This window comes from Geotrypetes seraphini, chromosome 2 (assembly GCF_902459505.1).
Source record: "Geotrypetes seraphini chromosome 2, aGeoSer1.1, whole genome shotgun sequence".
In the NCBI taxonomy this organism is placed as follows: domain Eukaryota; kingdom Metazoa; phylum Chordata; class Amphibia; order Gymnophiona; family Dermophiidae; genus Geotrypetes; species Geotrypetes seraphini.
In genome coordinates, this window is record NC_047085.1 from 459,821,691 (window position 1) to 459,833,966 (window position 12,276).

The following is a 12,276-nucleotide window of genomic DNA, read 5'->3' on the forward strand; positions in this document are numbered from 1 at the left end:
ACTTATCAAAGCTCAGAGCAAAATAATGTATACTTACCCAAAGATATGTCTTCTACTCTTCTCTCAGAAAGAGAATGTCTTCTTCCCTCTGTCTCTCCTCTCAGAAAAAATCTGAAGGCTCATATAACTCCTTAGAGTAGCCATGTTGCTGTAATTTTTTAGGAACAAATCAAAGTGGAAATGTCCAATCAGAAAGGTGCACAAAAAAGTGTCTTTCAACTCATCTGATTGATCCAAAATCTTTATTCATCCAAAGTAACTCAACGACCCTGGATTGGCTACTCTAAGGAGTTATATGAGCCTTCAGATTCTTTCTGAGAGGAGAGACAGAGGGAAGAAGACATTCTCTTTCTGAGAGAAGAGTTGAAAGACACTTTTTTGTGCACCTTTCTGATTGGACATTTCCACTTTGATTTGTTCCTTTGTATTTTGTGGATTTGTTTCCCCTGTTTTTTGTGCTGTAATTTTTTAGGCAGTATTTTAGACTGTTTTAAATTCATCTGTTGAAGAACAAATCCAGTGGTAGTGTTGGAGAAGAGTAAACTTTTCTTTAAAGCAACCAGATGGGCACTGGAAAATTGTAAAAAGGAGTTTCAATCCATATTTTTCCTATACACAGTAGTAGAAAACCATGATCTATTTCTAATAATCAAATTATCTAAAAAAAATATTTGTGTTGCATGGTAAATCAATGAAAACTCAACTCTAGGATGACATGCATTCAATTCAAATTCAAAAGTTAGCAACTTATGAGACACTCCCATACAGAAAAAGAAGTCATCAATAAATCTTGACCATATTTTAATCTAGACTTTTTCAGTGGCCATCCGATTGCTTTAAAGAAAAATTTACTCTCTTGCAATGTTTGCACTATTGCCAGATATGTTCCTCAACAAATTAATTTAAGACAGTCTAAAAGTCTATCTAAAAAATTACAGCAAAGTGTCTGCTCTAAAGAGTTAACAAAGACTTCAGCAGATCCAGAATACTGTGACTAGGTTGATCTTTGCAAAAAAGAAATTTGATCATGTTTCCCGCTTTTGTTAAAACTTCACTGGCTCCCAGTAACTTCTAGGGTTTACTTCAAATGAGCCTGCCTAACATTTAAGATCTTGCATGACACTCTTCCTCCTTTAATTCCCCTATCTTGGAATTTTGCAAGAACTGATATTACCAGATCTATCCAAAAGCTTAAATGATCTTTCCCATCGTTAAAAGGTGTTATCTATATTGGAAAATTAGGGAAATCTCTTTACTTTAAAACTATTGAGCTTTGGAATAATTTTCTTGTCCAGCTGCATAATTTGGGCTCTTTCCAATTATTTTGAAAACATCTGAGAACTTGGCTATTTTCAAAAATGTAAATTTCAGTGCTCTCTATACAATCACTAATTCTTATTATATTTTCCTTTCTTTAAATTTTTTGTAAACCGTGCAGAGCTCTATTTTTATAGAGAAGATGCAGCATATAAGCGTGAAGGTTTAGCTTAGTTTAGTCATATGAGCCTTATTTAAGGATAGAGATCTGCTCTGCTGTGAAAAAGCCAGGGAAAAGGTAGCTGATAAGTATATGACTTGCGTTTTCAGCTACAATGCCCGTGCACGACAAATGACCTCAATTTTGAAGAAACATTGGCACACACTAACAGTTCTACCACCTATTAGTAACTATAAGCTAGGATTGGCATATTTGACAATCCATGGGAGGGTAAGACATATAAATTACGACACTTCACCACATGTTTATCAGAATTTGTTATCTATTGTATACAGTGCCCTTGCAAGAAACAGTATATTGGAACAGACGTCTAGGCAATTGAGTGAGAATTAATGAGCACTAAAGCACACTGAAGAGGGAGCAAAAAGAAGCACCTATTGTTGAACATTGTCAGTGAATTGCACCTTCAATAAAAAGTGCTGTTTTGCTATAGATAATTTCCCTGATGATGTGGGGGGGGGGGGCGCGTGCGGTAACAGGATTACACATTTGCAACAATGAGAGCAATTTTGGATTTATAAATTGAAGACTCTGCAGCCACTAGGTTTGTAATTTATCCATAGATTGGTTTTTACTATTTTTGAAGAGTTTAATTATTCTCTGCCAACTGGGTGTTTCCCACAAGTAATTGTGTTATGTATGAATGAAGAAAGAGCTATCCAATCAAAAGTGAGGGCTGTTTTAATGTGATGTTTGCAGCCCTTATATAGTTTGATATTGAAACACTGTTCTGCCATAGTTGAAGTATTCAACACTCAAGTAGTCGTAGATTTTGTAGTAAATGTAAGTTATATTTTGCTAATTAATATGTATTTTTTTAAATTGAACTTCTCAAGTTTCAAATAATTATTAAGGTTTTTCTTATGCATGAGCTGGAGCTCTGTTTCCCTGACAAAGCAGTCATTGCACTGTGATACGCTGGCCACCATCCTAAGTACAGAGTTTATGAGGCTTGAATGCTGCTGATTCAGACACAGAAACTAAGGGGTCCTTTTATCAAGCTGTAGTAGAGGTTTAACGCGTGTAATACCGCGCGTTAAACCGCCTGCCGCGCTAGCCGCTAACGCCTGCATTGAGCAGGCGTTAGTTTTATAGCTGACCGTGGGGATTAGTGCGTGATGAAATGTCCGACGCGCTAACGTCGCTAGCGCGGCTTGATAAAAGGACCCCTAAGTAAAAAAATATTTTTTACTTGATTTAAAATTGAAGAAGATTATTTATATTTTGGCTGAGAATTTTTCAGGAAGTCCTTATGCTGATGATTATAAGTAAGCTACTAAATAGAAGCACATAAGTGGTACAACTTTAGGCTTATGAGTCTTTTTCTCCTGTTTTATAGGTCTATTAATAGTGAAGTAATCTTGAACACAATCGGATGAAGTTGTTTTGCTGTATGATGTATTTTGACATAAAGTTGTGAAGGGCAATTCTATAAAGAATGTTTAATTTTAGGTGCCAGTTGGGTGCACTAATTTATAGAATACGGAGACTTAACTTCACAAATTGGCATTTACTTGGATAGCTGCTAGACTTTATTTTATAAAACTGGTGCCCTAGTTACATGCTGCGTAACGGCACATGGGCCATATCAGTCAGTGGAGCATTGGCATGTCATAGGCATCCTGTCTAATAATGCACACATCTTGTAAACACTGTTCCCTCTAAGTTGAGCAGGTATCCTCCAACTGTATTGCTAACAGTAGGGGGTGATGCTTCAATATTGTGTTTTCAATCACAAGGGACAGGCAGATTCCCTGAACTTGCCTGCTCCTCACTATTGAAAATGTGATAGTGAAACAGCACCCCCACTGGCCAGACTGTAGATGGAAGACTCCTGTCCAGATTAGAGGGAACAGTGCTTATAGAATACTATTAGATGTACACATTGCAAGGCTTTTAGAGGCGCACCAGTTTATGTTTACCATTGACCTGGCATTAGCTGTTGTGCCTAAGTTTCAGCAGGCCAAAGCAGCTTTTTGCTACTATTCTATAACGGGTTAGGTCTACCTTAATGCTATTATTGAACTGGTGTTAAGCAAGCATCTTTGCTTCACCTACATTTAGATGCCACCTTTATAGATTTGTCTCCATAACCTTGGCAGCTGCTCCTTTTAGCTTTAGGTAGATATTTTCCTCATTTTATTGGCTGTCATTTTGAAAGTTAAATATTAATGCTGTACATTTTCCCAATTTCTTCAGGCCAGTTATTAATTCAAATTTGCATCAAGTCGGCATTCCACGAAGGACTAGAGCAGGGGTAGGGAACTCCGGTCCTCGAGAGCCGTATTCCAGTCAGGTTTTCAGGATTTCCCCAATGAATATGCATTGAAAGCAGTGCATGCAAATAGATCTCATGCATATTCATTGGGGAAATCCTGAAAACCCGACTAGAATACGGCTCTCAAGGACCGGAGTTCCCTACCCCTGGACTAGAGTTAGAATAGGTTCACCTTCTTGTTCGTCCCAAAACCTTGGAAAGAGAATCCTATGACTGAATGGCATACAGTCTGAATGGCACCTTTAGAGGAAAGGTGGGAGAGAGGAGATTGATAAAGACGTTTAAATACCTCCTTGGTGTAAATCCGCATGAGTTGAATCTCTTGTAGTTGAAAGGAAGATCTGGATTAAGAGGGCATAGGATGAAGTTAAGAGGTGATAGGCTCCGGAGTAATCAAAGGAAATACTTTTTTACAGAATGGGTGGTATATGCGTGGAACAGTCTCACGAAAGAAGTGGTGCAGACAGAGACTGTGTCTGAATTCAAGAAGGTGTGGGATAGGCACGTGGGATCTCTTAGAGAGAGAAAGAGATAATGATTACGGCAGATGGGCAGACTAGATGGGTCATTTGGCCTTTATCTGTCATCATGTTTCTGTGTTTCTATTTCTTTATTACTATGGTTTTGAATTTGTCAATAATGTACGAGTATTACCCCCCTTTTGCTAAGCTATGTTAGAGGTTTCTACTGTGGACCAGAGCGTTAAATGTTACAACGCTGCTCCGGTGCTCATTGAATTCCTATGAACGTTGGAGCATTTAGCGTCCTGGGCCACGGTAGAAACCTCTACAAAAGCTTAGCAAAAGAGGGCCTATATGTGTGATAAAATCAGTATTCTTTATGGCTTTATTTGTTAAAACCTTTTGTTATAAAAAAAAATGTTCAGATCAGTTGTCAAAAAAGAGTGATTGCCTCCCACTAAATGAAAATGAAAACAAGTCATAAAGGAGAAAAAAAAAAGTTATATAAGATTTTTTTAGTGTGGGAAAATGGCTGAGAGAACAACCGAAAAAAAGGGCTTGCCGAACACATGTTTCTGAGAAATGTATAGTACAAAAATGTGACCACAGCAGACTTCTTTGAGATGCTTATTACAAAAGAATGTTTCCTTTTTTTAATTCCAGAAAAAGAAAGCAGACTGTCAGCCTTTATTTCACCCTTCAAGAACTTAAGTCCTGGTGCAACACACATGAAAGATGAAGACAGTCTTAGTAAGCAGTTTCGTCTCCTTTTACAGCTAATATATCAAATAAACTTGCTAGTTGTCTAATTGAACACATGCCCCCTCCCCTCTTTTTTTTTTTTTTTTATACTAAGCCATGGTAGAGGTTTCTACCATAATCCAGAGCACTAAATGTTCCAACGCTATTCCAATGCTCACAGAATTCTTAAGAGCATCGGAGCAGCATCAGAGTATTTAGCACTCACTGGCCGTGGTAGAAACATCTACCATGGCTTAGTAAAAGAGGGCCAAATGCGAACGTTTAGAACTAAATATTCCCTTTTATTTGGTCAGTGTGCTGTGGGGGTCAAATGTATTTCATTTTTTAAATTTAATTTGGTGGCGGTATGCAGGTAATTCCGTAAAGTAAAAGCCAACAGATCCACGCCAATTATGCATATACTTATTAGAATAATGGCATATACATGTATATGAGCGAAAAAGGAGATACGCCAAAGTAGTGTTTCACGCTTCACTTCTTCAAAACATGTAAAAGCACTCCAATTGTTCTTACATGGACCTCTTGGTCTTCTATCTTCTATACCAAAATGGTTCAAAAAAAAAACAATATTGAAAACTTCTTCTCATCATCCCAAGATCCCCTTCCTATGTTGAATTTCTGATGTTCCTCTCCATGGTTAGTTTTAGGTTTTAAAAGAAATTTCAGTGAGTATGTTTTATGTCTATGGGATGCTGCAAAGAAGTTTTGAATATTGTTGTTTTGGAACCATTTTGGTATAGAAGATAGAAGACTAAAGAGGTCCGTGTAAGAACAATTGGAGTGTTTTTACTCATTTTGAAGAAGTGAAGCGTTAAACACCACCCTGATGTGTCTCCTTTTTGCTGATATGCGATTTGTGAGGTATGTGAAATGTGTTTGTTATTTTCTTGAATCTCCTGATTAATTGCAATAGATTATATACATGTATCTGGGCATATATATGCACAAATGTGCCAAATTCTACCTAAGCCTTTTTCTGTAAATGCATGTGTATCTTACTTAGAACATATATTTCAAGTAAGCGTACACATAGGCAGAGTCTGGGCACAGTGGGCTAAATTCTGTAATTGGCACTTAAAAAGATAGGCACAATATTTATAGGTGCCTGTCGCATGTCAATCACTCCTAGGTGCCCAGAATCGCACTTTGCTGCGCCATACTTAAATCTTAGGCGTCTATAACATAGGCCAGGATTTTAAAGGCCTACATTACAGGCACCTAAGTCCTTTAGAGAATCGTTCCTAGTGGCACCTAAGTCACTCTCTACCCATAAGCACACCTACTTTATTGTTAGGCATCGCTAGGCACCATACAATTTATTTTTTATTTTAAAATTAGGAGCTTGTCAAAGCTTGTAATTGAAGACAATTTACTAATTAACCCCCCCCCTCCCCTTTTACCAATTCACGGTAGAGTTTTCTACCGCAGCCCGGAGCATTTAGCACTCCAGGCCACGGTAGATACCTCTACTATGGTTTAGTAAAAGGAGAGGTAAGGTAGGTGCCTTTTTTTTAGAATTTGCCCCAGAATGGCTATACATTTCCATACGTAACATAAAATACAGTACTATAATTATGTGATATCATTGGGATGTAGGTGCATGCACTTTCACCTGCTCTATAGCTGAAGTAAGTGCTCACAACTAACTTATAGACATGTATCTTCACTGTTCCACTGGTGTTCTATAGGATCCATAAAAAACAGCACCCAGTTATACCCTTTTTACGTACAACTCTGGACTGTAATACATTATGGTGTTCATTTTAGAAGCACTGTTCATGTTCGGACTTGCAGACATGTATGTTGCATAATAGTGCACTGTAACTGCACACCCTCTACATTACATCTTTTGGGAGTATGCCCAGTATCTTTCCAGACAGTTAATACAGAGGCAACAACTCTGCCACTAAGGGCTAGCTTTGCTAACCTGCCCGATCGTGACCAATCCGTGTCCAATCCAGGCAGGGCCGATCGATTCTGCAAAAATGGGGGGCAATCAGAGGCACATCCCCATCTGCCGACACGGATTGCTAGGTAGCGATCCTGACGCATGCGTTGACCATCTACTTTGCCTGTAGATGGTCTGCGCATGTGTTTGCTGTCTGGTTTTGTTTTGTTTTTTACTTTTTTTTACTGGCCCCGACTCACCTGCTCTCTGCCGCCCTTCCCTGCAGTGCAAGCCCGTGGTTTTAACCCGCGGATTTAAAGCGGGTTAAAACCACAGGCTCACACTGCGGTGAAGGGCAGGAAAATCGGGGGCTGAGCAGGGCAGGAGAGTTGGGGCAGAGAGGAGGGAGCAGGGTGGCCAGAGCAGGAGAATCGGGGCAGAGAAAAGAGCAGAGAGCAGGGTGGCCAGAGCAGGAGAATCGGGGCAGAGAGCAGGGTTTTAGCATAAGAGACTGGTTCTCACCAGTCGCTAGTTTTTTTGATCAACCAGCCAGTCAATGTGCCAGAAGAAGTTTTGTGAATCGTGTCCTTCCTGCTTTGCGTGCTGATTCCCCTCATTTGCATGCACGGGATCAGATTGCTGCACAGGTTAGTGAATCGGGTTGGAGGGAAATTGGGTCACAAACCGATTGGTACATGATTGGTTTGCGTAGTGAATCTAGCCCTTAATGTCAATTAATGTGTGATATCAAGCTGTGTGATAAATGTAAGGTGCAATCCTTGCCCACTTCCTACCCCTTTCAAAATTTTGGTGGCTAATGCAGGAATTACAGTACAGTAATTCTTGCATTAAGGCCCTGATTCTATAAAGTCCATCTAAAGTTAGGCGCTACTATCTGCACCTAATTTAATTGAGCAATAATTTTAATCGGTGCCTATACTGGCACTCTGCACCTCACAATCAGCTTTAATTAGACTTAATTGAAAGATTGACGCCTAACTTAAAACACTCAATTCTATATAGGTGCCTAGCCCAATGCACCTACACTAAAAGTGGGCGTGGTTAGGGGGGCAGATCGTGGGCATGTTTTCCAGGTAGGCACCTCTTTGTAAATCAGGTGTTGTTAGGCTCTGATATTGGTGCTTAACTTTAGGGACCGAAAACCCTGGCATAAATTGGGCCTCCTAAATGTTAGGATGCTGAGCGCCACCTAAGCATGTTTAGGTGACGCTGAGTGTGATTCTATAATGGGCGCATAATTATTATAATTTTTTTTTTTTTTATAGAATTGGTGCCTCTATAGGTGGACTTTATAGAATCAGGGCCTAACTGCTTAGTTCACTTTGTAAATAGGATCCTACATGAGCAGGCAAGACTACATTTTGATGTCTATGTCTTTAAGACTATTTTTTTTTTTTTTTTAAAGTTCAAATGTTTTTATTGATTATAGTAGAAAATACAATACCATATGGAACGATGTACATGTAATCACAGTTATCTCTTGAACAACCTAGACATGCGCATGCACAGAATTATATACATAAAATATATCTTACACACAGTAGCAGGGGAGTGGACAAGATGGCGGTACAAACCTGGTGAGCGTTTTTGCCTCTCCTTGTTTGGCACTGTGGTTTTCTGCTTTTTTTAAAATCTTTATTGATTTTCAAGTATTAGTGCAATGTATAACAAATCAAAAAAATCATATTTAACTTACAGATATTCAAAGTAATCGTTTTCCCCCACCCTTTTTACTCAATCAACGATATAAGTACACTTAATCTCCCAATAACCCACTCTTATTTAAAGTAATAATATATTCCAACCCCCTCCCTCCCACCCTGGATGTGTATGGACATCAAACAGAAAATAAAGAGAAATGACAACTAAATAGAAGCAATAAAAGATGTCAATGGGCCCCACTATGCCACATACCAAGAGAAAAGGAGAACTGCGGGCGACTTCCTCACCAGGCCGAGCAAACTCATTGGTGCAGCAGAAGATGGAGATATACCACTGGGACTGCAGCAATTGGTGAATCCGAGGGAACTAGCCCTGCGTTTGACCACCCAGAAAGAGCGGTTAGGTCTTTGGGGCTTCATGTCAGCTTATCTCCCCCAGAGCCATCTCCTCCGCCGTGTCCAGTGTCTAGATCGGTTCTGCCGTAGGACCAGCAATCGATTACAGATCTGTCATCTGCAGTCCTAGGTGGGGGAGAGATACCGATTGTGAAACACCAGGAGTTGATGAGCAGTGAAAGAGTAGGAACAGGTGTTTCATCTTTCCCCACGGCGGTTACTTTGACATCGCCTAGACATTATGATAGGCGATTAATCAAATCTATATATATAAAATCGGAGGTATGTATGTGTGTATGTATGTGTGTGTGTATGTGCCGCGATCACGCAAAAACGGCTTGACCGATTTGAACGAAACTTGGTATGCAGATCCCTCACTACCTGGGATGATATGTTCTGGGGGTCCCGCGGCCCACCTGCACACGTGGGTGGAGCTACAAACATAAAATCAGATTTCACCCATTCATGTCAATGGAAAAAAATGTAAAAAGCTGCCATTCTCACAGTAATTCAAAAACAGCTTGACCGATTTGAACAAAAATTGGTATGCAGATCCCTCACTACTTGTGGTGATAGGTTCTGGGGGTCTCGCGGCCCACCTGCACACGTGGGTGGAGCTACAAACAGAAAATCGGATTTCACCCATTTATGTCAATGGAAAAAATGTAAAACGCTGCCATTCTCACAGTAATTCAACACCGGCTTGACCGATTTGAACGAAACTTGGTATGCAGATCCCTCACTACCTGGGTTGATATGTTCTGGGGGTCTCGCGGCCCTCCTGCACACGTGGGCGGAGCTACAAACAGAAAATCTAATTTCACCCATTCATGTCAATAGAAAAAAATGTAAAAAGCTGCTATTCTCACTGTGACCAATTTGGACGAAACTTGGTATGCAGATCCCTCACTACCTGGGGTGATATGTTCTGGGTGTCTCCCGGCCCCCCTGCACACGTGGGCGGAGCTACAAACAGAAAATCAGATTTCACCCATTCATGTCAATGGAAATAATGTTAAAAGCTGCCATTCTCACAGTAATTCACAAACGGCTTGACCGATTTGAACGAAACTTGGTATGCAGATCCCTCACTACCTGGGTTGATATGTTCTGGGGGTCTCGCGGCCCTCCTGCACACGTGGGCGGAGCTACAAACAGAAAATCAGATTTCACCCATTCATGTCAATGGAAAAAATGTAAAAAGCTGCCATTCTCACTATGACCAATTTGGACGAAACTTGGTATGCAGATCCCTCACTACCTGGGGTGATATGTTCTGGGGGTCTCCCGGCCCCCCTGCACACGTGGGCGGAGCTACAAACAGAAAATCAGATTTCACCCATTCATGTCAATGGAAAAAATGTAAAAAGCTGCCATTCTCACTATGACCAATTTGGACGAAACTTGGTATGCAAATCCCTCACTACCTGGGGTGATATGTTCTGGGGGTCTCCCGGCCCCCCTGCACACGTGGGCGGAGCTACAAACAGAAAATCAGATTTCACCCATTTATGTCAATGGAAAAAATGTAAAACGCTGCCATTCTCACAGTAATTCAACACCGGCTTGACCGATTTGAACGAAACTTGGTATGCAGATCCCTCACTACCTGGGTTGATATGTTCTGGGGTCTCGCGGCCCCCCTGCACACGTGGGCGGAGCTACAAACAGAAAATCAGATTTCACCCATTCATGTCAATGGAAATTATGTAAAAAGCTGTCATTCTCACAGTAATTCACAAACGGCTTGACCGATTTGAACGAAACTTGGTATGCAGATCCCTCACTACCTGGGTTGATATGTTCTGGGGGTCTCGCGGCCCTCCTGCACATGTGGGCGGAGCTACAAACAGAAAATCAGATTTCACCCATTCATGTCAATGGAAAAAAATGTAAAAAGCTGCCATTCTCACTATGACCAATTTGGACGAAACTTGGTATGCAGATCCCTCACTACCTGGGGTGATATGTTCTGGGGGTTTCCCGGCCCCCCTGCACACGTGGGCGGAGCTACAAACAGAAAATCAGATTTCACCCATTTATGTCAATGGAAAAAATGTAAAAAGCTGCCATTCTCACAGTAATTCAACACCGGCTTGACCGATTTGAACGAAACTTGGTATGCAGATCCCTCACTACCTGGGTTGATATGTTCTGGGGGTCTCGCGTCCCTCCTGCACACGTGGGCGGAGCTACAAACAGAACATCAGATTTCACCAATTCATGTCAATGGAAAATATGTAAAAAGCTGCCATTCTCACTGTAATTCAAAAACTGCTTGACTGATTTGGACGAAACTTGGTATGCAGATCCCTCACTACCTGGGGTGATGTGTTCTGGGGGTCTCACAGCCCACAACTCTATTTTGCTTGCTCAAGGGTGGGTTCACCCAAGAATTTATATGTTCTTGCTCCAGGAGGTGAAACTAAAATTGTTGTTTATAATCACGTTTTGCGTTAGTTGTATTGTATTCATTTTGTCAAATATTTCACTTTATAATTTGAATATTGTACTTTTTATTAAGCTGTAAAAAAATACTTTCATTCACCACTATAAAGTATCTTTATTTGAATCCATTTACAGTGTTATTGCTATAATTAAAAACCCGTGCAACGCCGGGGCATCAGCTAGTCATGAATAAACTTGAAACTTGAAGGCTATTACTGAATTGGCCTCTGCAGTTAAGAAATCTTCAGCCTAGGTAACTGTTTTGCTTTCAAAGATTGATAATCTCAGTAAAACTGTGGAAGATGTTCAACAGGTTTCTTCTACTAGGATTCAGCAAGTATATTCTGACGTTCAAACTCTCCAGGAATTTAGAAATATAATAATAAAAGATCAAATGAAATTGCAAAGGAAGATAGAACAAATGGAGAATTATAATAGAAGACTGAATCTCGGGATTTGGAATTTTCCTGTGGAAACATAGGGCTCCTTGTACAAAGCTGCGCTACCAGTTTTAGCACGCGCTTAGCGCGCACTAAATTGCCACGTGTGCTAGACGCTAACGCCAGCATTGAGCTGGCATTAGTTTAGCGCGTGCTGAAATTCTGCGTGCACTAAAAACGCTATCGCAGCTTAGTAAAAGGAGCACATAGTTTTATACTTTCATAGTTTATTTAAATTTTGATTAAACGCTTCTCCAAAGGTACAAAGCGTTGTACATAGTAATTTAAAATAGCTGGGAGACGAACATTTTAAGAAATTAAACATAAACCAGCATGACAAACGTGCTTACGACATGAAAACATTGGGAAAAAAGGGAAGAACTACAATTTCTTAGAAAGGATACATAAAAGAAAAATTCAATA

The 12,276-nt window shown here is 40.2% G+C and overlaps 1 protein-coding gene across 1 annotated transcript in view; it reads left to right on the forward strand.

Annotated features, from left to right (window-relative positions):
* The window catches only part of LOC117354292 (double-stranded RNA-specific editase B2-like), a 708,392-nt gene that overhangs the window by 633,796 nt on the left and 62,320 nt on the right, over positions 1–12,276 (forward strand). Inside the window, exon 2 of the mRNA XM_033931535.1 lies at positions 4,901–4,987. Coding sequence (XP_033787426.1) covers positions 4,901–4,987 — 87 coding nt within the window. The remainder of the gene's footprint in view (positions 1–4,900; positions 4,988–12,276) is intronic.